The sequence below is a fragment of the Vigna angularis genome, chromosome 3, assembly GCF_016808095.1.
Source record: "Vigna angularis cultivar LongXiaoDou No.4 chromosome 3, ASM1680809v1, whole genome shotgun sequence".
In the NCBI taxonomy this organism is placed as follows: Eukaryota; Viridiplantae; Streptophyta; class Magnoliopsida; order Fabales; family Fabaceae; genus Vigna; species Vigna angularis.
Genome location: NC_068972.1, coordinates 4,150,508 through 4,168,570, shown reverse-complemented (window position 1 = coordinate 4,168,570; position 18,063 = coordinate 4,150,508). Strand labels below are relative to the sequence as shown.

Sequence of the window (18,063 nt, the reverse complement as noted above, 5' to 3'; positions counted from 1 at the left end):
TATTTCCCTTTTTAGTTGCATTCATCGATCTATTATTTTCAGTCTCCATTATAATCTTTTCAACCGTGCCACCAACTTGTGTGATTTATAATTATGGTCGTGTACCATTCTATTTGTGACAATGTCGATCGACGAAGGTGTGCCAATAACTGTAAGGTGCAGTATTTGATGCTTTGTTCATACAAGTTCATTCAGCTAAACTCGTTGGTTGGGCTTTTTCCACAAAAGCCTGGAAATCTTCTGGTTCAGGCTTAAGGTATTTCAATCCACCTTTATAAGTTTACCAATATTAATTAAAGTCATGCCAATAAAAAATATTTACCACAACAAACTAATAATTAAGACTAGGAAAGTAAGATAAAAAAAGTGTCTTTTAATACTGTTTGACAGTATTCGATAACTTATATAAAACTAAAATAGTTATAAAAAAAATTATAAAGGGAAAAAAATAAAATAAAAATAACGAAGATAATATCAAATGTAAAACATTTTAAATGTTAAAATATCATTGGCAAAAATAAAACATATATCAAATTTATGAGTACGGACCGTGATTCAAAATACATCCATTTAAAATCCTCTTCAATAATATAATAGTATGTATTAAAATTTTAAATTATAAATAATATAAATATAATTAAAATATTATTATTTTGGATTGTAGTATAAGTAAATTTTATCATTTTTTTGAACCAAAATACTCGCCGTATTTAAGTTATATATTAATTGTTAGAGAAACCAAACCTAAGTCGATTATGTACTTTTAGTTTAATTATAAGGCATTAGATAATTCGATTAAGTGTACAGAGAATTTAGATAATTTGGTCGAAAGTCTAATAAGATATTATTTAGGTTATTTGGATTATCACTTGTTTGAATTTTCCATATATTTTACCAAGTTATACAGACTTCTTACCGAATTATTTGAGTTTTTAACATATTTTACTAGGCTATTCAAATTTCTCATCAAACTATCTAAGTTTTTCATTCATCTTTTCGAACTATTAAAACTTTTCACCAAGTTATATGAATGTCTTGATCACTACTAAAAGAATGGGTATTATCTATGGATGAATACTAGTTAATCTAAGGTTGTCGATAAATGTCATCAAGCTATTTTGTTAATCCAATGATGCAGTACATATGTCTTAAATGAGTTGGGAGCATAACACATTGTCTATCACCACAAAAAAAAACTAAAAGTGTTAGTCATGAAGAACTAAATCCATAACTTTCTACCATAAGAGAAACAAAAATAAAACAAAATTTGGAAGATGAACAAAAACAATAAAAAAATATACGATAATTTAAGATAAAAACATATTTAACTCATAAATTAATTATCATAATAATTTAACACGCGTTCTTAAAAAGTAAAACGTGAAAGAGAAGTTATACTAAAATTATATTAAGTACATTATAATTTAAAGTATTTATTAGATTGTTATAATTAAAAATGCATTGTGAATTTGAATTAAAATGAGAATAACTTAAATGTTTTAATTTGGATTTTAACCAAATAAGTTTTTACTGCATCATAATGTGAAAAATATAAAATTTATACTGATAATTTTAATGGATTAGGAAACACCTATTCCTAATTTTAATCTTCTATTTTATTTTATATTAATGATTCAGATTAAGTAGGTGGTAATACACTTTAATTTATGTACATCACAACAAAATTTGTCAAACACAATTTTTTTTTAACATTATTTAGTTTATTAATTTAAATCTGAATAATTGACATGAAAAATATGTATATTCATTAATATTATCAGTTAATAGGGAACTTTATAACAATAATAATGTCAATTTCAATATAAAAAATTATATTATTGTATTTTTAAAAATTAAGAGTCTTTGATGGAATATTTAAAAAAATCACATTATTTATCTTTTCAAAAAGTATTACTGAATGTTCTATTAATATAGCTGATAAAATTAAACAAAATGAATAAACAATATGGCAAACTAAAGTAAGTAAACCTAAATTTTAATAACTAAAAGCAGTCTAAATTAGTTAATTGAGTACAGTAAGTGAGTTATAGTAAACTTCTTTAAATGGGTTCAATTCTTACCTATAAAGAAACTTTACATTATTGAAAATAAAACCCGCAAAATTAATAAATATATATTATTAAGATTTTTGAAATATTTAGAATTACATGGAAATTTTGGAGAATGATTAATTATATATTCATCGAGAAAAAAAAAATTCTTGAAAGTTATCAAGGCTATTAAAATTTATTATGATTTGTTCTGGTAATTCCTACAACTCCATACATTTCAATTTGCACCCCCACCGAGTTGTGAAATGATCCATTTATCCTAATCTTCTATTATTCTTGTTCTTCCTCCTTTACCACTCTCCCTCGTTATTTTTCCTCCATCTGGATTGTTGACATCTTCTTCTTCACTCTTCTCTTTTTGAAATATTCATTTTGTATTTCAAATAGTATAATTTAAAATACATTATTTGTATTTCAAAATATATAATTCGAAATACAAATTTTATATGTTATATTGTGCGTTCTAGAATGTCTGTTAATTATGTATTTTGGAACTTAACATGAAAATCCTATAAATTAAAATTAAAATTTTCAAATATATGGAGGTGCTGATGAAATTATAATGGTGCAGGAAGAATTACAATCCAACACAATATGAAATTTATATCACGCTCCATACATAACAAAAGCCCAACATAATGTCCATCTTTTATCTCCAAACAATTAATGGAATTTATATTTATCATTGGAATAGAAAGAAGCCTCAAGAAAAAAATAGAGCCAGATTTGTAACGCTCATTCTATGAATTAATATCAGCTAATTCTTATTATAGAGTTATATTCAAAGGTTACAAAAATAATCAATTTTTTCTTCAAATTACTTAATAAATAGTAAAATTTTGTTCTAAATTTCTAGAAAAATGTTTATATGTATGTGTTTTTTTTTTTACATTTAATATCTATAATTTTTAACAATATATTATGTTTTAACTTACCGACATGTTTGACTCAAATAACTTGAATAAAGTATTTAATTTATTAGATAAAGAATATAAAAATATTATTAAATACTTAAAATATTAAAGAAAAGTTATTTGTTAAAGATTTGGAATTTATTTAGTTCTTTCGTCATTATAAATTAGTATATAATAATAATATATAATTTACTATTAATATTATTATGTTTATTATTTTGTATTTGCATCTAACTTTTAAGTTTATAAAATGGAAGTGGTAGAAGCACTAATATTGAAGTTTCCTCTGAATTTTATATTTTGCAATATATCACAAGTTTAAATCTAAGTCACATGAATGCTCCATTAATGCAGAGAGAGAAAGAGAAAAATTGTTGAGGATAGTGGAGAGGTGTAGGATATTTTTGGAATAAAAGAAAATAGTGGAGAGGTGTAGAGTATTTTTGGAATAAAAGAAAATAGTGGAGAGGTCTCACTTGGGGTGGTGTGGGGAGCAATACCCACTTGACAAATGATGAGTATTATGTTGGGCTTTTTGATACGTGGGGGTGATAATGGGCTTGTTGGGCCATTTTAATAGTGTCCATTGAGAGGGAGAGTTACTCCCTCCACCACTCCAACTGGTCCCTACATCTTTCCAGATTTTTTTCTTATTCCAAAAATATCCTAGGTTAAATTTTTCTAACTTTTACCATTTAACTTTATTTACCTTTTCTAAAATCATAATTCTGTAGTCCTCGCCCCTCACTTTTTCACTTCCTCTCTTCTTCGCACACATAGAGCTCTCACCCCCTTTCTCTTTCTCTTCCTTTATTCTTCCCTTGCACATTTTGTGGTTAAAACTTCCTTCTTTTTGTTCTTTTTGTATATGTGCTCTGTAAATGGATGTGTGTGGTGTGTTGTGTAAGAGGAAGAAGAGAAACGCGAAGGCTTGAACGGATGTAGGAAATCTGTTTAGCCTTCAACGGATCTCGACATCCATGGACGAATCTCAAGATTCGTTGAAGGCTAAACGGATTTCCTACATCCATTCAAGCCTTCGCATTTCAACTCTTTTAATTTTTTTTTGTTTTTAGTTTATTAAATTTTTTTTATTTATGTAAATTTTACATAATTTAATAATTTTTGTAATATTTTTATGTATAAAAAAATTTAAAAAAATAAAATAAATCGTTGAATGGGAGCAAGCTATGGTGGTAGAGGAAGTAACCCTCATTGAGAGGCTACCGACCTCGTTTAGTGTAAAATCATTATTTTTTTGAAAAATTATTTTTTGGAAAGTGTTCATTATCAAAATATAGTATCTAAAATATTGATTCTATTATATTAAAAATTAATATATTTTAAAATATCAAAATTAATATACATAAAGTATTTTGAAAATACGACCGAAGAATAATATAAAGAATAATAATCCAAATTCCTATCGCCTACTCTACCTCCCTGATTTATCTTCACTAAATAATCCATTAACTTTAAGATAAATATAGGTATGTGTTCTTGTTCTTTTCTCACTTATTGATGATTTCAAATGCTAGAGTTTGTATTTATTTATTTTTTTTGAAATTTTAAAATTATTCTTCTTCAATGTAGGTCGTTGCTTTATGCTCTCTCACTTTTTTTTTCGCTTTCTTAAATTTAAATATTTTCATTTTATCCTTTAGATAATAATTAGTTAAATATTCTTTTATCAATAAATAGAAGAAAGTTGAATTCATAATCTTTTTCGTCATTTTTTTTAAACCCTTCAAATCAATCACATATTTCCTAAATATTAATGAAGAGAGTTGAATCTATAACCTTTCAGATCATTCCTCGTAACTTTAACCGTTAGGTCAACCTTATAACTCTAGTCAATCTTTAATTTAAAATTCAATTTCCTCATTACTTCTAAGGATAACAAAAAAATTCGCGCCCGTGGATATCTGCGGATAAAACCCGTGATGGATAGTTAATATCCGTGGATATTTACTACACGCGGGTTGTGGGTAGCAGGTATTTTAATACGCACTTATAAACGGGTCGGGTGTGGGTATTATACTATCTGTACCCGCGAATATTCGTTACCGGCAAAAAATAAAAATAAAAATTTAATATATATCTTATTAAGTTCTATTTAATTAAAATTAACATTAATTTATATTTTATAAGGTTAAATTTAATTAAAATTTAATTAAAATTTAATTTTAATTTATATTTAATTAAAAACATATTGTATTTTACATATTTTTGTAATTTTATTTTAATAATTTATAAAAATATACATTTTTAAATATTTGCATATATCCGCGGGTTTTAAAATACCCATGAATATTTTTTAAGCGGGTATCCGTGCGGATAGCGGGTCAGGTAGTTGGTGGATTTTTTCTTGTCGGATTGCGGATAGACATTATCCGTACCCAACCCGATTCATTGTCATCCCTACTTATACCCTTTGTTCCTTCCCCATTCCTCTACATTTTGTCTCCCTTTGTGCCTCCCCTTATCACGTGCACTCCTTCACCAATCATTGAGGCATCTCAGCATATTGTGGCACAAGTCAAACACCACAATTCTAAGCAAAGAAGAAGACATTAAAAGTTGGTGCAAAGATTCAGGATTTGTTGCTTCAAACTATATTTTTATCCTATTGCCAAATTTTGTCTTATGCATGTAAGCATATCCACCCCAAATTGGTGAAGAAGAGGAGTAGAACTTGAGTTGCTCATGAAAAATATTTTCGAAATGGGTGTTCTGGAGAGCATTTTCGAATTTGGAAATACCTTTTGAAATATCCAATTCATAATATAATTTTCTTTTTCTAAATGATTGTCATAAATAGAACTGTCAAAATGAGTCACTCGGCACAGTCTAACCCGACCCACTATAGGGTTGACCACTTAGTGAGTCAATCCAACTTGACTCACTTATTAGTGAGGTCAAGAAATTTGAGTGTACCTGACTCACCACGAGTTGGTGTGTGAAAGAGGTTGACTCACCTAATTAAAAAAATTACAACTTTTTTTCTTCAATTTAACATTTTTTTAATACGTAAACAATATCCAAAATGTATTTTAAAAATTTATTATTTTCCCATTTTGGACAATAAATAAATCATTCATCCCAAAAACTAAATCATAATTATAGATTATACCTTAGTATCTTAGGAAAAGAAAATGAGTAATGAGAGACCAAGATTGAGAATGAATGAAGTGTCATGGACATTGGTCTTTCTCTTCCAAAATTATAAAAAATAAAAAATTTTGCTTGTATTTTGGGCTAGACAATTAAGTTATGAATGAGGTGGGTTGTCTTTTTTTTATGTATGGATTGATGAACTAACCAATTCGACTTACCATGAGTTTAACCCGAGTGAGCTAAGTTCTTAATGAACTAAGTCTATTTTTGGCTCATATTGAAATTTCTAATTTTATTGAACCCAGCTCGAACTCGTGGTAGCCGGGTTCATTCAAGAGTTTTAACCCATTTTTGACAACTCTAACTTTTAAAGGTATTTTTTATCTATAAATACTTTTAGAACACCTTAATTCAAAATATTTTTTCCTATTCTTCTTCTTCCATGTGCAACTCTAAAGTTCTAATCCTCTTCTTCACCAAATCAGGGGTGGATGTGTGAACATGCATCATACAAAACATAATAATAGGGAAAAAAATATGTTGCGGTGAACCAGACATTAGTGCACCCACTTTCAATGCCTTCTTCTCTTAGAATCATGGTGTTGGACTCGCGTCACAACATGTTGGCTTGTCTCAATGAGTAGTTCAAAAGGGAAGCATAAAGAAAGGGGAAGCGCAGTGAAGGCATGATGTAAACAAGAGGTGTAATGTGCAGATGAATGAGAAGAAGTAAAGGATAAAGGAAGGGAGTGCGTCAGAAATGGAGATTTCAAATTAGGGCTTGACTAAATATATAGTCACAGTGCATTTAGAGGGTAAAATATGTCATCGTTTGGGTAATGGAGTTGCATGGTACTTTCATCTATGAAAGGTGTATTAAGGTTCTTCCGTGTGCTCCTCATTCACTGTTAGCATTTTTAGTGCCTTTGACGTTGCAGAAGATTTAATGGGTGCATAGAAGCCCTGCATGCACCACACCTTAAAATATTACTGTAGAAATCTTATGATTACTTACTATTTTTATAAAAAATAAAAAAAATAAAAATCACATCTTATATGACGACTTCAATTTATTATATTTAAAAAAATTAAATAAATAAGAAGGTAAGCTTTTTAATTTATTTTGTACCTATTAATGGCGTTAGGGGTTAGGAATTTTTTATATAAGGCATTATAATGCAAGGTGTTAATAAAATTAAATACTGATGCACCTAAAAGTTATATATAGATGTTTATTTTTGTTATAGTTATTTTTTAATTTAAGAAGGCTTAATTAACATTCTGAAGTAAAGTGTGTTAAGGTAACCATTGACCGGTAATATATTTATTACTGAAAGCGAGGAAATTGATTTCTTTATTAAATTTGAAATATAAATGAATAAGGTCCATTATTATTTCAAGTGCAATGTAAATAGCAATTAATTTTATGAATGACTACTACTATGATATTAAGTATAAATGTTATGTAATACTATGATATACGTAAGTGAAAAACAAGTTAAGAACTTTTTTATCTAAAGTTATAACAGAAAAGTGTGTTTATTATTTTAATAGATTGTTAACTCAGAATTTATATTTTAACATTATATATATAGGAGGATATATAGAAGTGAATAATAGCTATCCAATATTGGAGATAAATAAATCAGATTAGGATGTGTTTTCTGTCAAGTGTCCAACAGTTAGTTGTGTGTAGGAAAGTTATACTATTCAAATGAGATAACAGTACAGTATTAAAGTTGTCTATAAATCGTATTATGTATAATAGAAATAAGCACATCCGAATTTATTTGTTTATATCTTTTCAAAAAGGGTGCTATTGAGATAATTACCGTGGAAGGACCAAATTATATATTTGGAGCTATAATATTCGTTCAATATTATTTTTATAAGAGCTGAGCAACTTTTATATTTAAAAAAATAAAGTAACAAAAAGCAAGCATATTTAAAAACGAAAGATATGTTTTTAGGAAAGTTTTTTCAATTTTGGAATGAGTAATACTTTCTTTTATGTCCCTAACAAAATTATTTAAAAAGTTATATTTTTCAATGATAAAATATTAATTAATGATATCTTTTGATTGGTGCGAGATTGTTTCACTTTAACAAGTGGTGGGAAGTTTGGATGATAAATATGCAATAGGAGTGGATGTAATTTGTAAGATTGAAGAAATGGTAGGAATTTGGGTGGATAGATATGCAATTATATTAAATATTTGGAGAGAGAATTTTGTCCCTTAAAATTGTCTTCCCAAAGAATTCATGCTTTCTAGACCAAAAAATATACTGTGAAATTATCACTCACTTTCATTGTTCATGAACCTGGCATCACACTGGAAAGTCTTATTGGAAGAAAAAGACTCTGAATAAGAGTGCCTTTTTTGTACATTGAATTTCCTGCCATATCCGCCATGCAAAGGGGATTTTGAGAATCTCCCAATCCAGAAACCCCTTGAATGCTAAGAAAACCAGTTGTGTCAGACAAGATGTGTATAAAGTCACCCCTTCACTCTGCAACATCTGTATGAGCCGTATAGGGTAACATTCTCCACAGCGGCATCATACCCTAAGCCTAGCTATAACCTTTTTCTTAATTATTTTTTCTTATTTTTCTCTTCACCACCATGTCTTCGGATACAAAGAAAAGCCGTGGCCGTCAGAAGATCGAGATGAAGAAAATGAGCAACGAGAGCAACCTCCAAGTCACCTTCTCCAAACGCCGGACCGGGCTCTTCAAGAAAGCCAGTGAGCTTTGCACCCTCTGTGCTGCCGACGTTGCACTCGTTGTGTTCTCCCCCGGAGAGAAGGTCTTCTCCTTCGGTCACCCTAACGTCGACGCCGTCATTGACCGCTATCTCGCGCGGGCCCCGTCGCAGGACATGGGCACCATGCAGTTCATCGAGGCTCAGCGCCTGGCCAACGTGCGTGACCTCAACGCGCAGCTCACTCAGATCAACGCCCAATTGGAGGAGGGGAGGCAGCACGGGGAGGAGCTGAACCGCATTAAGAAGGAATCACAGGCCCAGCTATGGTGGGCCCAGCCCATCGAGAAAATGAGCCTGGCCCAGATGGAGCAGTACAAGGCGGCGTTGGAGGAGCTGAAGAAACTGGTTACGCATCTTGCTGACAGGGCCATGCTTGAGACTGCAACAAACCAGGGTCGTCAGTTTTTTCCCGGGGCTCCTTCCTCTTCCAATCTGCTGCATTACCCACACCCTTCTCCGATGTTCCCCCAACCGCTGATTCAGCCACCCATGCTTCAGAACTTCATGTTTCCTGATGGGAGCATCTTAGGCCAGCAAGGGTTTAATCACATGGAAATGGGAGGATATGCACCTGGACCAGGACCCTCTGGTGCTTTCTTTTGATCCTTTCGATGAATCCACACATATAACGCTGCTCTTTCATGTTAAAAACTTCGTGTTATTTTTATTTCGGTGTAGCTCGGGCTTAGCTAGTTAATTCCATGGCTGTGACATGGTTATTATTCGTTGGGGTTCGGATATTTCAGACATGTCCTCAACCATCATCATCAATGCCATGTTCTATTACAATTTCTTCCCTTCATGTGTTACAAAAGTTATAAAAACGAAAAAGATAAACCCACTGTAACAGTGTCATCCAAAATAATCACAAATAAAATTTTAAACTTCCAGAATCTGCTTTCTCGTAAAATACATAATTCGAGGAATCTTCCACGACAGAAAACGAATGGAGTTTCTGAAACGGAAAATCATGCGCTGCAATTGCTGCTGTGTGATACAAAATGACAAAAGGTAATCTTGACATTTCAAAATTTTGGAGGTGCTGGGGAACATGTGGCGAGCAAAGAGTAAAGCCTCAATCTGCTAGTTATTGGATCAGACTAGGCCCAATAATTACTAGCCTATGGGCTTGAAGCCCTGAATGCATCGCTCCCATTGCCGGGCAACCTTCGAGCACCAGCATGATGAAGCACTTACCTCGTGTATCACACAAATATATGAATATAAAATATCCATGTTTTACACTAATTTCATTTCTTAATAGTGTATTATTCAACTTACGTACATCTCAATTATTCAATTAATCTTATTAAATAAAAGCCCATGTTTTAGATCATACGATAAACGGAATAAAATTCTTTTCGGAACCATCTACAAAAGTTAAAGTTCATGTATATTTGTACAAGTATCATTATCTATTAATAATAATCCAATTTATTTTAGTATATACATTTTGTTTTAATATAAATAAAGCAGGCAGGCAGTGAGAAATAAAAAGTGACAACTGATGTTCGTGAATTTGGTTATCTATGTGAAAAATTATATCTGAATATCTTATATTAACACCACATGGTTCCATATAGAATGGGTCAAGCTTTTAGTAAATTATTCCAACTCGAATTTTTAATTAGACGTATGTTAAGTTAAATAAATAAATTCATTTTTTTTATTTAGACTTGATTATTTAGATGAGTTATGTACTATATTTAAAATCTTGACTTGCAAGAAATCAAGAACCCACGTACGTGTTTGTGTATTATATATACAATGAAAATACTATAACGTAAGTTTTATTAAAATGTTAGTACACTTTCAAAACTCATTTTATAAACTAATATTAAGTTAGTATTCCTACAAAACTATCTTCTCTTCTAATATATGAATTATTTTTCCAATAAAAAATTTAATGCATATTTTTTTATTAGTAGATTAATATTAGAATGATTTTTTGATGCTGTAGTAATTAAATTTAAAACTAATTTTAAAATAATTTCACCAACACGAAACTACTTAAGTTATAAATGAATTAAATAAATCATTTATTTATTTTTTATTGGCTATTCGCATGGTCATGAAATTACAGGAAAAATAACGTCGTTCAAATTTGGGTGTATTTTATCTTATCCAGAAGAATAAAAATAGAAAATTCGGACCTTCAGCAATTTGGCATCACCAAAATTTACATTAACTTGGATAAGCAAATACATAACAATAAAAGCAATTTTCGCTGATTATTGAGAAATCTATATATTTCAACATTTTTTCAATATTTTGGTGGCTCATTGGCATTCAAAAGCCGCTTGCATAAAGTTTTATGAAAGCCACCAGCAAGAACAGGCTGCTAAGTGGATCTTACTAACTTCCTCCAGTTTAAGTCGTAAGTTTCTTCTTAAACTTGCTCTGCGTTAGGCTAAGTAGAAAATCTGTAAATACGTGCTCATAACCTGGCATTTTCCCATACCCTGAAGTGCATAAAATCGTAAAAATCACAGTTATCATTAACATGACATGTCAAAAAAGAATAGACAAATTTGGATGAAACAATCGACACATGACAAAGTGTCACATGTTTTTTACACAGAATGTGTGTGGCCAGAGATACTTGCCAGGAAAGTAGTTGATGTCGATTACGTAAAACACATCCTTGGTTCCATATTCTCTAATCATATCTATGTTGAACAAGTGGAGTCCCTAGAGATGATAAATCAGTTTCGTTTAAGTATATATCATCTGGAAATGAAAAGTGACTGCAAAAGGAAGAAAATAAGAAATTACAACAGTACCAATCTGTGACGGAGCTCTCTCGCAAGCCTCTCCAATAAAGGTGTCGGGGGATGTTCTGGAACAAAAATATCACAGAAGAAATGAGACACTAGCTCCAGCCATCGCGTCAAAGCACTTAGATGCATGTAGTAACTCACACAAACAATCACCAGACAAATATAAAAGCCTCTTCAAATATGGAGGAGAAAGTGTCAGTGGTTGCTGCACAATGGGATACACTCTCTAATGGTCAATATACACTATCTAATTGTATCAACCATTTTGCAAAGCTTTAGTAAGGACACGTCCTTATCATGTGGAACGTAAAAGACAAAACAATAGTCCATAACTAGCACACCTTTGACATACAACTGAAATAGAAAAAATGAAAAGAGAAAATAAAAAGGGTAATAGTATTGCTTTTAAAAAAAATGCAACACCTTTTTTGGTGATGATGGACGAAGGGTAGTTTTTTAAGCCTTACCTGCGATATCAGGATCTAGATCAGCATCATCTGCAGAAGCTGCTGCAGATGAAACTCTTGGGAAACGGAATACACCTGCAACTTTTGATAGCTCACGCTTACTGATATTAGGAAGAGAGAAACGCCTCACAACCTTTATGGTTTCCCCGACAATGTAAATCTTAAAAAGAAGGCCACCTGTATTGTCAATCCCCAAACAAAAAAAAAAATAGAGATTAGGTAACAGTGCAAATTGAACAGAAAAATAGCAGTCTATGGTTCAATTCACAGACCATGATTGACAAACTCCTGTAGAACTAGTGGAGGTTCAAGCTCTGATAAAGAGAATTCGTCATAAGCAAGAAATAGTTCATGTGACTTCGCAGTGCCATCCACAACTAGCGGTTTTGCAACTGAAAATACAAAAAAAAAGGTAATATTTTTAAGACACCATGCCTCAGTCAATTTCAGGTCGTAAAACAACTTTATAACAGAATATCCATAGGTAAAAACAAGGTTCTTCAACTTCCATTGACATATTCTGGTAGAGATTGACCGAATGCATGCCCATCATATAGTTAAAATAGTAAGTTAGATGTATCCCAAGAAATAAAGATAGAAAAAGAAGATTAAACAAAGACACATACCTAATGGCAACTTCATCCCAGCTTTAGTGACTTCATAAGGGATACTAGACGGGTCTTTCTCTTTTGTGATAACCAACTGACGTGGAATGGAAACCTTGCCTGAAAAACAACAGTAGTTAATGCGTAGATGCAGATAATGGTAGGGCAAAAACCTAGTTTACCATACATAAAACACAGAATCAGCTTGAAAAATCGAAAAGCCAATAATTTCTTACATTGCAAAAATAAAATAAAACAGAGTAGTTCAACACCAGACCAAGATGCATGCTACATTGTGATGATTCTAGTACTTCTGATTAAGATTTATGTACTATTCTGAAACTTTCAGATGAGAGTTACCATGACAATCGGATAAGTTCAGATCCACCACATCTTGCAGCATGGATTGGCGATTGTGCAAGTGTCGAATTGCATCTGGAGGATCAAGGACAGTTACTTCGGGATGTTTTTGCCTATAATCCTTCAAAATTAAAAAGGAAGAAGAACAAAGATCGAATTAGCTCCATCGATACAAACTTTACAGACTATTCAGAAATCATGAAATAATATTATCAGCTAGAAGACTGAAGAAGCAAAAGATAAAACTTTCCTACGAAATGAATGCATTTGGTGTGTAGCAGTATTGGCTTGTAACCTATATAAGAAATTTGATTTCTATGTCATAGTACGGTAGTAGTCACTAGCAAAAGTATTAAAGAAACAACATTTTCAACTAAGAAACAAAGAACCAAATAGCAGATAGATAGAGATAATAATTCATTCTTTGGGCAACAAACTCCAGCCATGCCTAACCAAATTATTTAGATTAATCACAAAAGTAAATCCTCACTTGTTTGAACACTTGGGGACTGATTTCAACTATCTGATCATGATTCATGATGAGGAGAGCATGAACTCTGCAAATTTTGTCAGACAATAATAAGCTTTTAAGAATCCAAAAGATTTGGTTGTCCAGTCCATCACCGCCACCTCATGCTTAATTCCCGGACTAAGGATACTAACGATATTCATGCAATGTCACAAATGTGCGTATAGAAAAACAATAAAGCTGTGCAAGATTGCTATCACAATGTGCAAGTGGGTAGAAGTGTCAGGAGTTCACTAACCTCAATAATATCATGCCACTCCTCCCCTGATAACTGGAAAAAACAAATACCCAGTCATTTTACAATAGAGCATAGGAAACAGTAGCAAAACTTAAAATGCTAATAGCCTGTTATTGAACAAATCGACACATATGAAGAACTTCAAACGTCACTATTCATAAAATGCTGAAAGAACTGTCACAAACCTTATGCAAGATAATGTCAAAAGGACCTTGTTCTGGTAGTGGCTTCTTTAGATCAACAGCAACAAAGATTATCCCCTTGTTCCTGCATCGTACGACATTTTTACACATCACTATTAAGAGTCTCAAGAGAGTAGCAGAGGATTTTGTTAGCAATTTTATTCAGAGATACTGCCAACCAAATATGTTTCATCGTAACAATACATATACCACACGCAAATGGTCAAAATATGTATTACCTCAAACTAATCCTGACTATCTAAGCAAGATTAATCTTATCATGCCCTCAAACTCATAATTTATATGTTTCCTGTATATATACTTTTAAGGAGAGATTGGTTTAGACTAGAATAGGAAATAACAATATTGGTCCGTTAAATAGCTTTATATGAAATGTGATATCGATCAAATCATTGAATTATAACAACCAATTTCAAGCAAATAATGATGGGAAAGGTTTTCTACTTAATATTGATGAACTTTCCATTTTGTACCGTAAAACTTCTCAGAAAAAAAATCATTAAATCATTCATAATGTAGCTGAACTTCACTGATATAGTTTAAGATTACCTCTATTTTAAATTATATGAAAAATAATAATCTTTAAACTTTTTTTTTATGTCTTAACTTTTACAGAACTTAGGAAACGAATAAAAATTCAATTTAATCCATAAAAATAAGAATAATATTGAATGGAGTAATATATATATATATATATATATATATATATATATATATATATATATATATATATATATATATATAGGCCATACTGACGTAATCCGATTTCCTCTAATTCTAATGCCCAGTTGGCAGCAGTCTTGTCAGTGAACAGACAACATACTGCAACATTAGTGGACAATAATGTAAATCTAACATTCCAGAGAAGCAAGCAAAGTGAATTAATTCAAATTAAGAATTCAAAACCATGTACCAAGATTTGACCTTGGGTTGTCCATGTGGACAAATTGAAGGAAAGTAGGGCATAAATGTTGGAATATTCCAATTTAAATTAGAATCGAGAAAAGCACAACACATAGCAGATATGCATAAGCAAAATCGGTACCTTTAATATAATTTAAGAAACAACAAAAAAGGAAAAATAAAAACACAGTTGCCAAGGGTTCGAGTCACGAAAGTGATAGCCATTAGGCATGGTGCAAAAATTGCTCCACCATTACATACTACTACACAGACAAGGACACAAGGTATGGCTGTGAACCCCACCACTGCAAGCAAAAGCTGCTTTTACGCTAAACAAGTAAAATGATGAAAACAATAAAACCCAAATGAATAAATAAATAAATAAATAAATAAATAAATAATGGATGAATGAAGTCCCTTTGTTTAGGGAAATTGAAAAGTAAAAATGAATATGCATGCAGATGAAGGAGGAATAGCTACCGTGCAAGGCCAGTGAAACTTGGCTGCAGAAAGCTCTTTTTCTTCTTCAACGTTAAGGCGTACCCAACCACCACTTTCTGCCCCGAAAACGTTGATGTTCCCGGTTGCTTCTCCTTTTCGTCTTCCCCGCTTGAGATTTCTCCGTTTAGTCTCATCGTTGCACACCCCTCGATTCCAAGATCAAATATTTTGCCCTCCTCTGCTTCAATTTTGGCGCCGTTAGATTCTCAATCTCGGATTTTCCAATCCGCGCATGGAGAAACAGGGAAGAAAAGTGTTTAAGAGGGTAGAGAAGGGATGTAGAGGAATGTGTGATGATTTGGGAGAAGAGGAATATTGAGTTTTGCAGAAGAAGAAGATTGGGTTTGGATGTAATTGTGGAAGAAGTGAATGGAATGAGAATAATATATATATATATATATATATATATATATATATAATAGTACAATAGTGTGGTATATGATGTTGTCAATCCTTGTAGAAGGTCTTCCTCTGCGCTCTTCTTCTTTTGTTGTTTTTTTCTATTTTTTAATTAGTTTAATTTTTTGGATGGCCTATTTTATTTTGAGTCAAAAAATTAAAATTTTGCATACAAGAGTACGGTTTTCCCTAACTAAACGGTCTCAGATCTCATTTCATAATCGGAAAACCGTTAGATTGGGAATTGATAGTAAAACCAAAAAGACAAGTTTCTAATTCATGGTTCTAAAAACATATTAATATTTATATTATTTTTCTTTTATACATTTCTACAAAATATCATACTTCTAATAGTTCATGAGATTTAAATCATACATGATTAATTATATGTGAATTATTAGCCATGTATTCTTAAGAAATATTTTGTCCATTTTTGTGGTGTAAGTATAGGTTCTTAATAAGTATAATTTGTCAATTTTTGCAATATTTAAGAGGAGTATAAAAGATATACAAATTCTTAAATTAAAATGAGATCATGAATAGCATTCTAATTATTCCAAAATTGGAAATTAATTTTTAATAATTTAATTAATTGGTTTTCAGCCTCATCACCAAACATTAAATAACCCACTACAGCCATAGATAATTTAATATATGAATTAAAAATATTTTTTTTATTTCTTTTATCTTTAAAATTAAAATATTTTTTTTATTTTTAAAATTTTGAGATTATTTTATTTTTGAAATTATATTTACAATTTTCTTATAAAAATAAATATATGGACCTTTAATTTTAATTTATTAATGAAATCATTCAAAAACTGTTATTATATAATTTTAATAATATAAATTCTAATTTCAGATTTTTTTAATAATATGATGAATAATTTTATATATTACTTAACTTATTATTACCTAATATTTCAAAATAAAGAATACAAAAAAAATGTGACTCTATAAGAATTTAAGAAAAGATTAAACAATTTAGAAAAAATCGTTAATTACATTATTAATAAACAATATAAAAATAAATTATATGTTTATATACAAATTTAAAAAACATGAAAACTTAAATTTTAAAAGATATAAGAATAATGAAAAGAAAAAAGTGATAAGTTAAAACAACAACTTTTATATGTTAAAATAAAAAATATAAAACTGTGGAAAAGGAAGTCGTGAAGATAAAATATAACTTTTATATAAAATATTTTAGACAATCCTCAAGTCATATATACTATAAATTCATTATTTTAGACTGAAGTATTAACAACAAAGAGGACTTCAATGTAATTAATATGACTTTAGTAATAACTGTTTTAGCAAAAACCGTTTAACCTATTAATTTTATATGACGACATTATTTTAGGTTTAATTAATTTTAATCTTCACAAAAATCATCTTTAATCCATACAATTTCAATATTATCAGTTGTGTGCTTTCATGACTTCATCTTTAAAATAAGTTATGTTTATGATTTAGTTTTTGGATAATTATATTAAAAAATAAAAACATATTCATAATTTCAAAACTAAATAAATTCAGATTTGATTAAAAAAAACATAACTCAAGGCTTTCGAATGTGATACGTATTTGGTCACAAACTCATTTCTCATAGTTTATAATTATTATTTTTTTATGTTAACTTGTATTTTAAGAGTTTAATTAACTTATAAGACTTTTATAGGGAGAAATAAAGAACACATATCACAAGTGCAAAAATCAGTGGAAACATGATCAATATTTTATAAAATAATTTTTTTAGATTGAAACAAACTGTCTTCAGCATGTAAATTGGAGAATAAGGAGTGTTATTTGTTAGCATAAAAAGGTTTAGATTATGAATTAATAAAAGATAATAATTATAATTTTAAAAAATATATCGTAAATAACTAAATATATTATATTTAGTAATATATAATTAGACAACAATGTAAAAAGATATAATAATATTAGTGTTAAGATCCATTCATTAACGTATCAATATGGTATAAGCTGAGGGTATATACCTTATTCATATTTAATGGTTTAAATTTCTTTTCACTGATACGAAAGAATAATTTGCCTGATAGTTTGACTTTGTATTTTTTATTTTACTTTTTTAATAACTTTTTTATGTTAGATTTGTTATCTTTGTCTTTTTTAGAACTGTATTTGTTTCTTAGAAAGAATAAAACATATCATAAATAGTTGTGAATGTTTAGTTTGGTCAA

The 18,063-nt window shown here is 30.1% G+C and overlaps 2 protein-coding genes across 3 annotated transcripts; one reads left to right on the top strand and one right to left on the bottom strand.

Annotated features, from left to right (window-relative positions):
- The first annotated feature begins 8,570 nt into the window (after positions 1–8,570).
- LOC108324294 (agamous-like MADS-box protein AGL62) lies at positions 8,571–9,657 on the top strand. The gene has a single exon (XM_017557206.2). It carries the CDS (start codon positions 8,728–8,730, stop codon positions 9,469–9,471), a length of 744 nt encoding a protein of 247 aa, XP_017412695.1. The 5' UTR covers positions 8,571–8,727; the 3' UTR covers positions 9,472–9,657.
- Positions 9,658–11,003: 1,346 nt separating this feature from the next.
- Positions 11,004–15,835, bottom strand: LOC108324293 (inositol-tetrakisphosphate 1-kinase 3). 2 transcript variants are annotated; one of them, XM_017557205.2, is made up of 11 exons: positions 15,434–15,493; positions 14,033–14,114; positions 13,848–13,880; positions 13,571–13,637; positions 13,081–13,201; positions 12,742–12,840; positions 12,388–12,507; positions 12,116–12,292; positions 11,652–11,707; positions 11,475–11,559; positions 11,004–11,330 (listed from the first exon to the last, which is right to left on the bottom strand). In XM_017557205.2, the coding sequence occupies exons 3-11, from the start codon at positions 13,859–13,861 to the stop codon at positions 11,239–11,241; spliced, it is 831 nt and encodes a 276-aa protein (XP_017412694.1). In that variant the 5' UTR covers positions 13,862–13,880; positions 14,033–14,114; positions 15,434–15,493; the 3' UTR covers positions 11,004–11,238. The 2 variants fall into 2 exon arrangements, with proteins under 2 accessions (XP_017412694.1, XP_017412693.1); XM_017557204.2 differs by lacking the exon at positions 13,571–13,637 and having other exon boundaries at positions 15,434–15,835.
- Between the last annotated feature and the right edge of the window lie 2,228 nt (positions 15,836–18,063).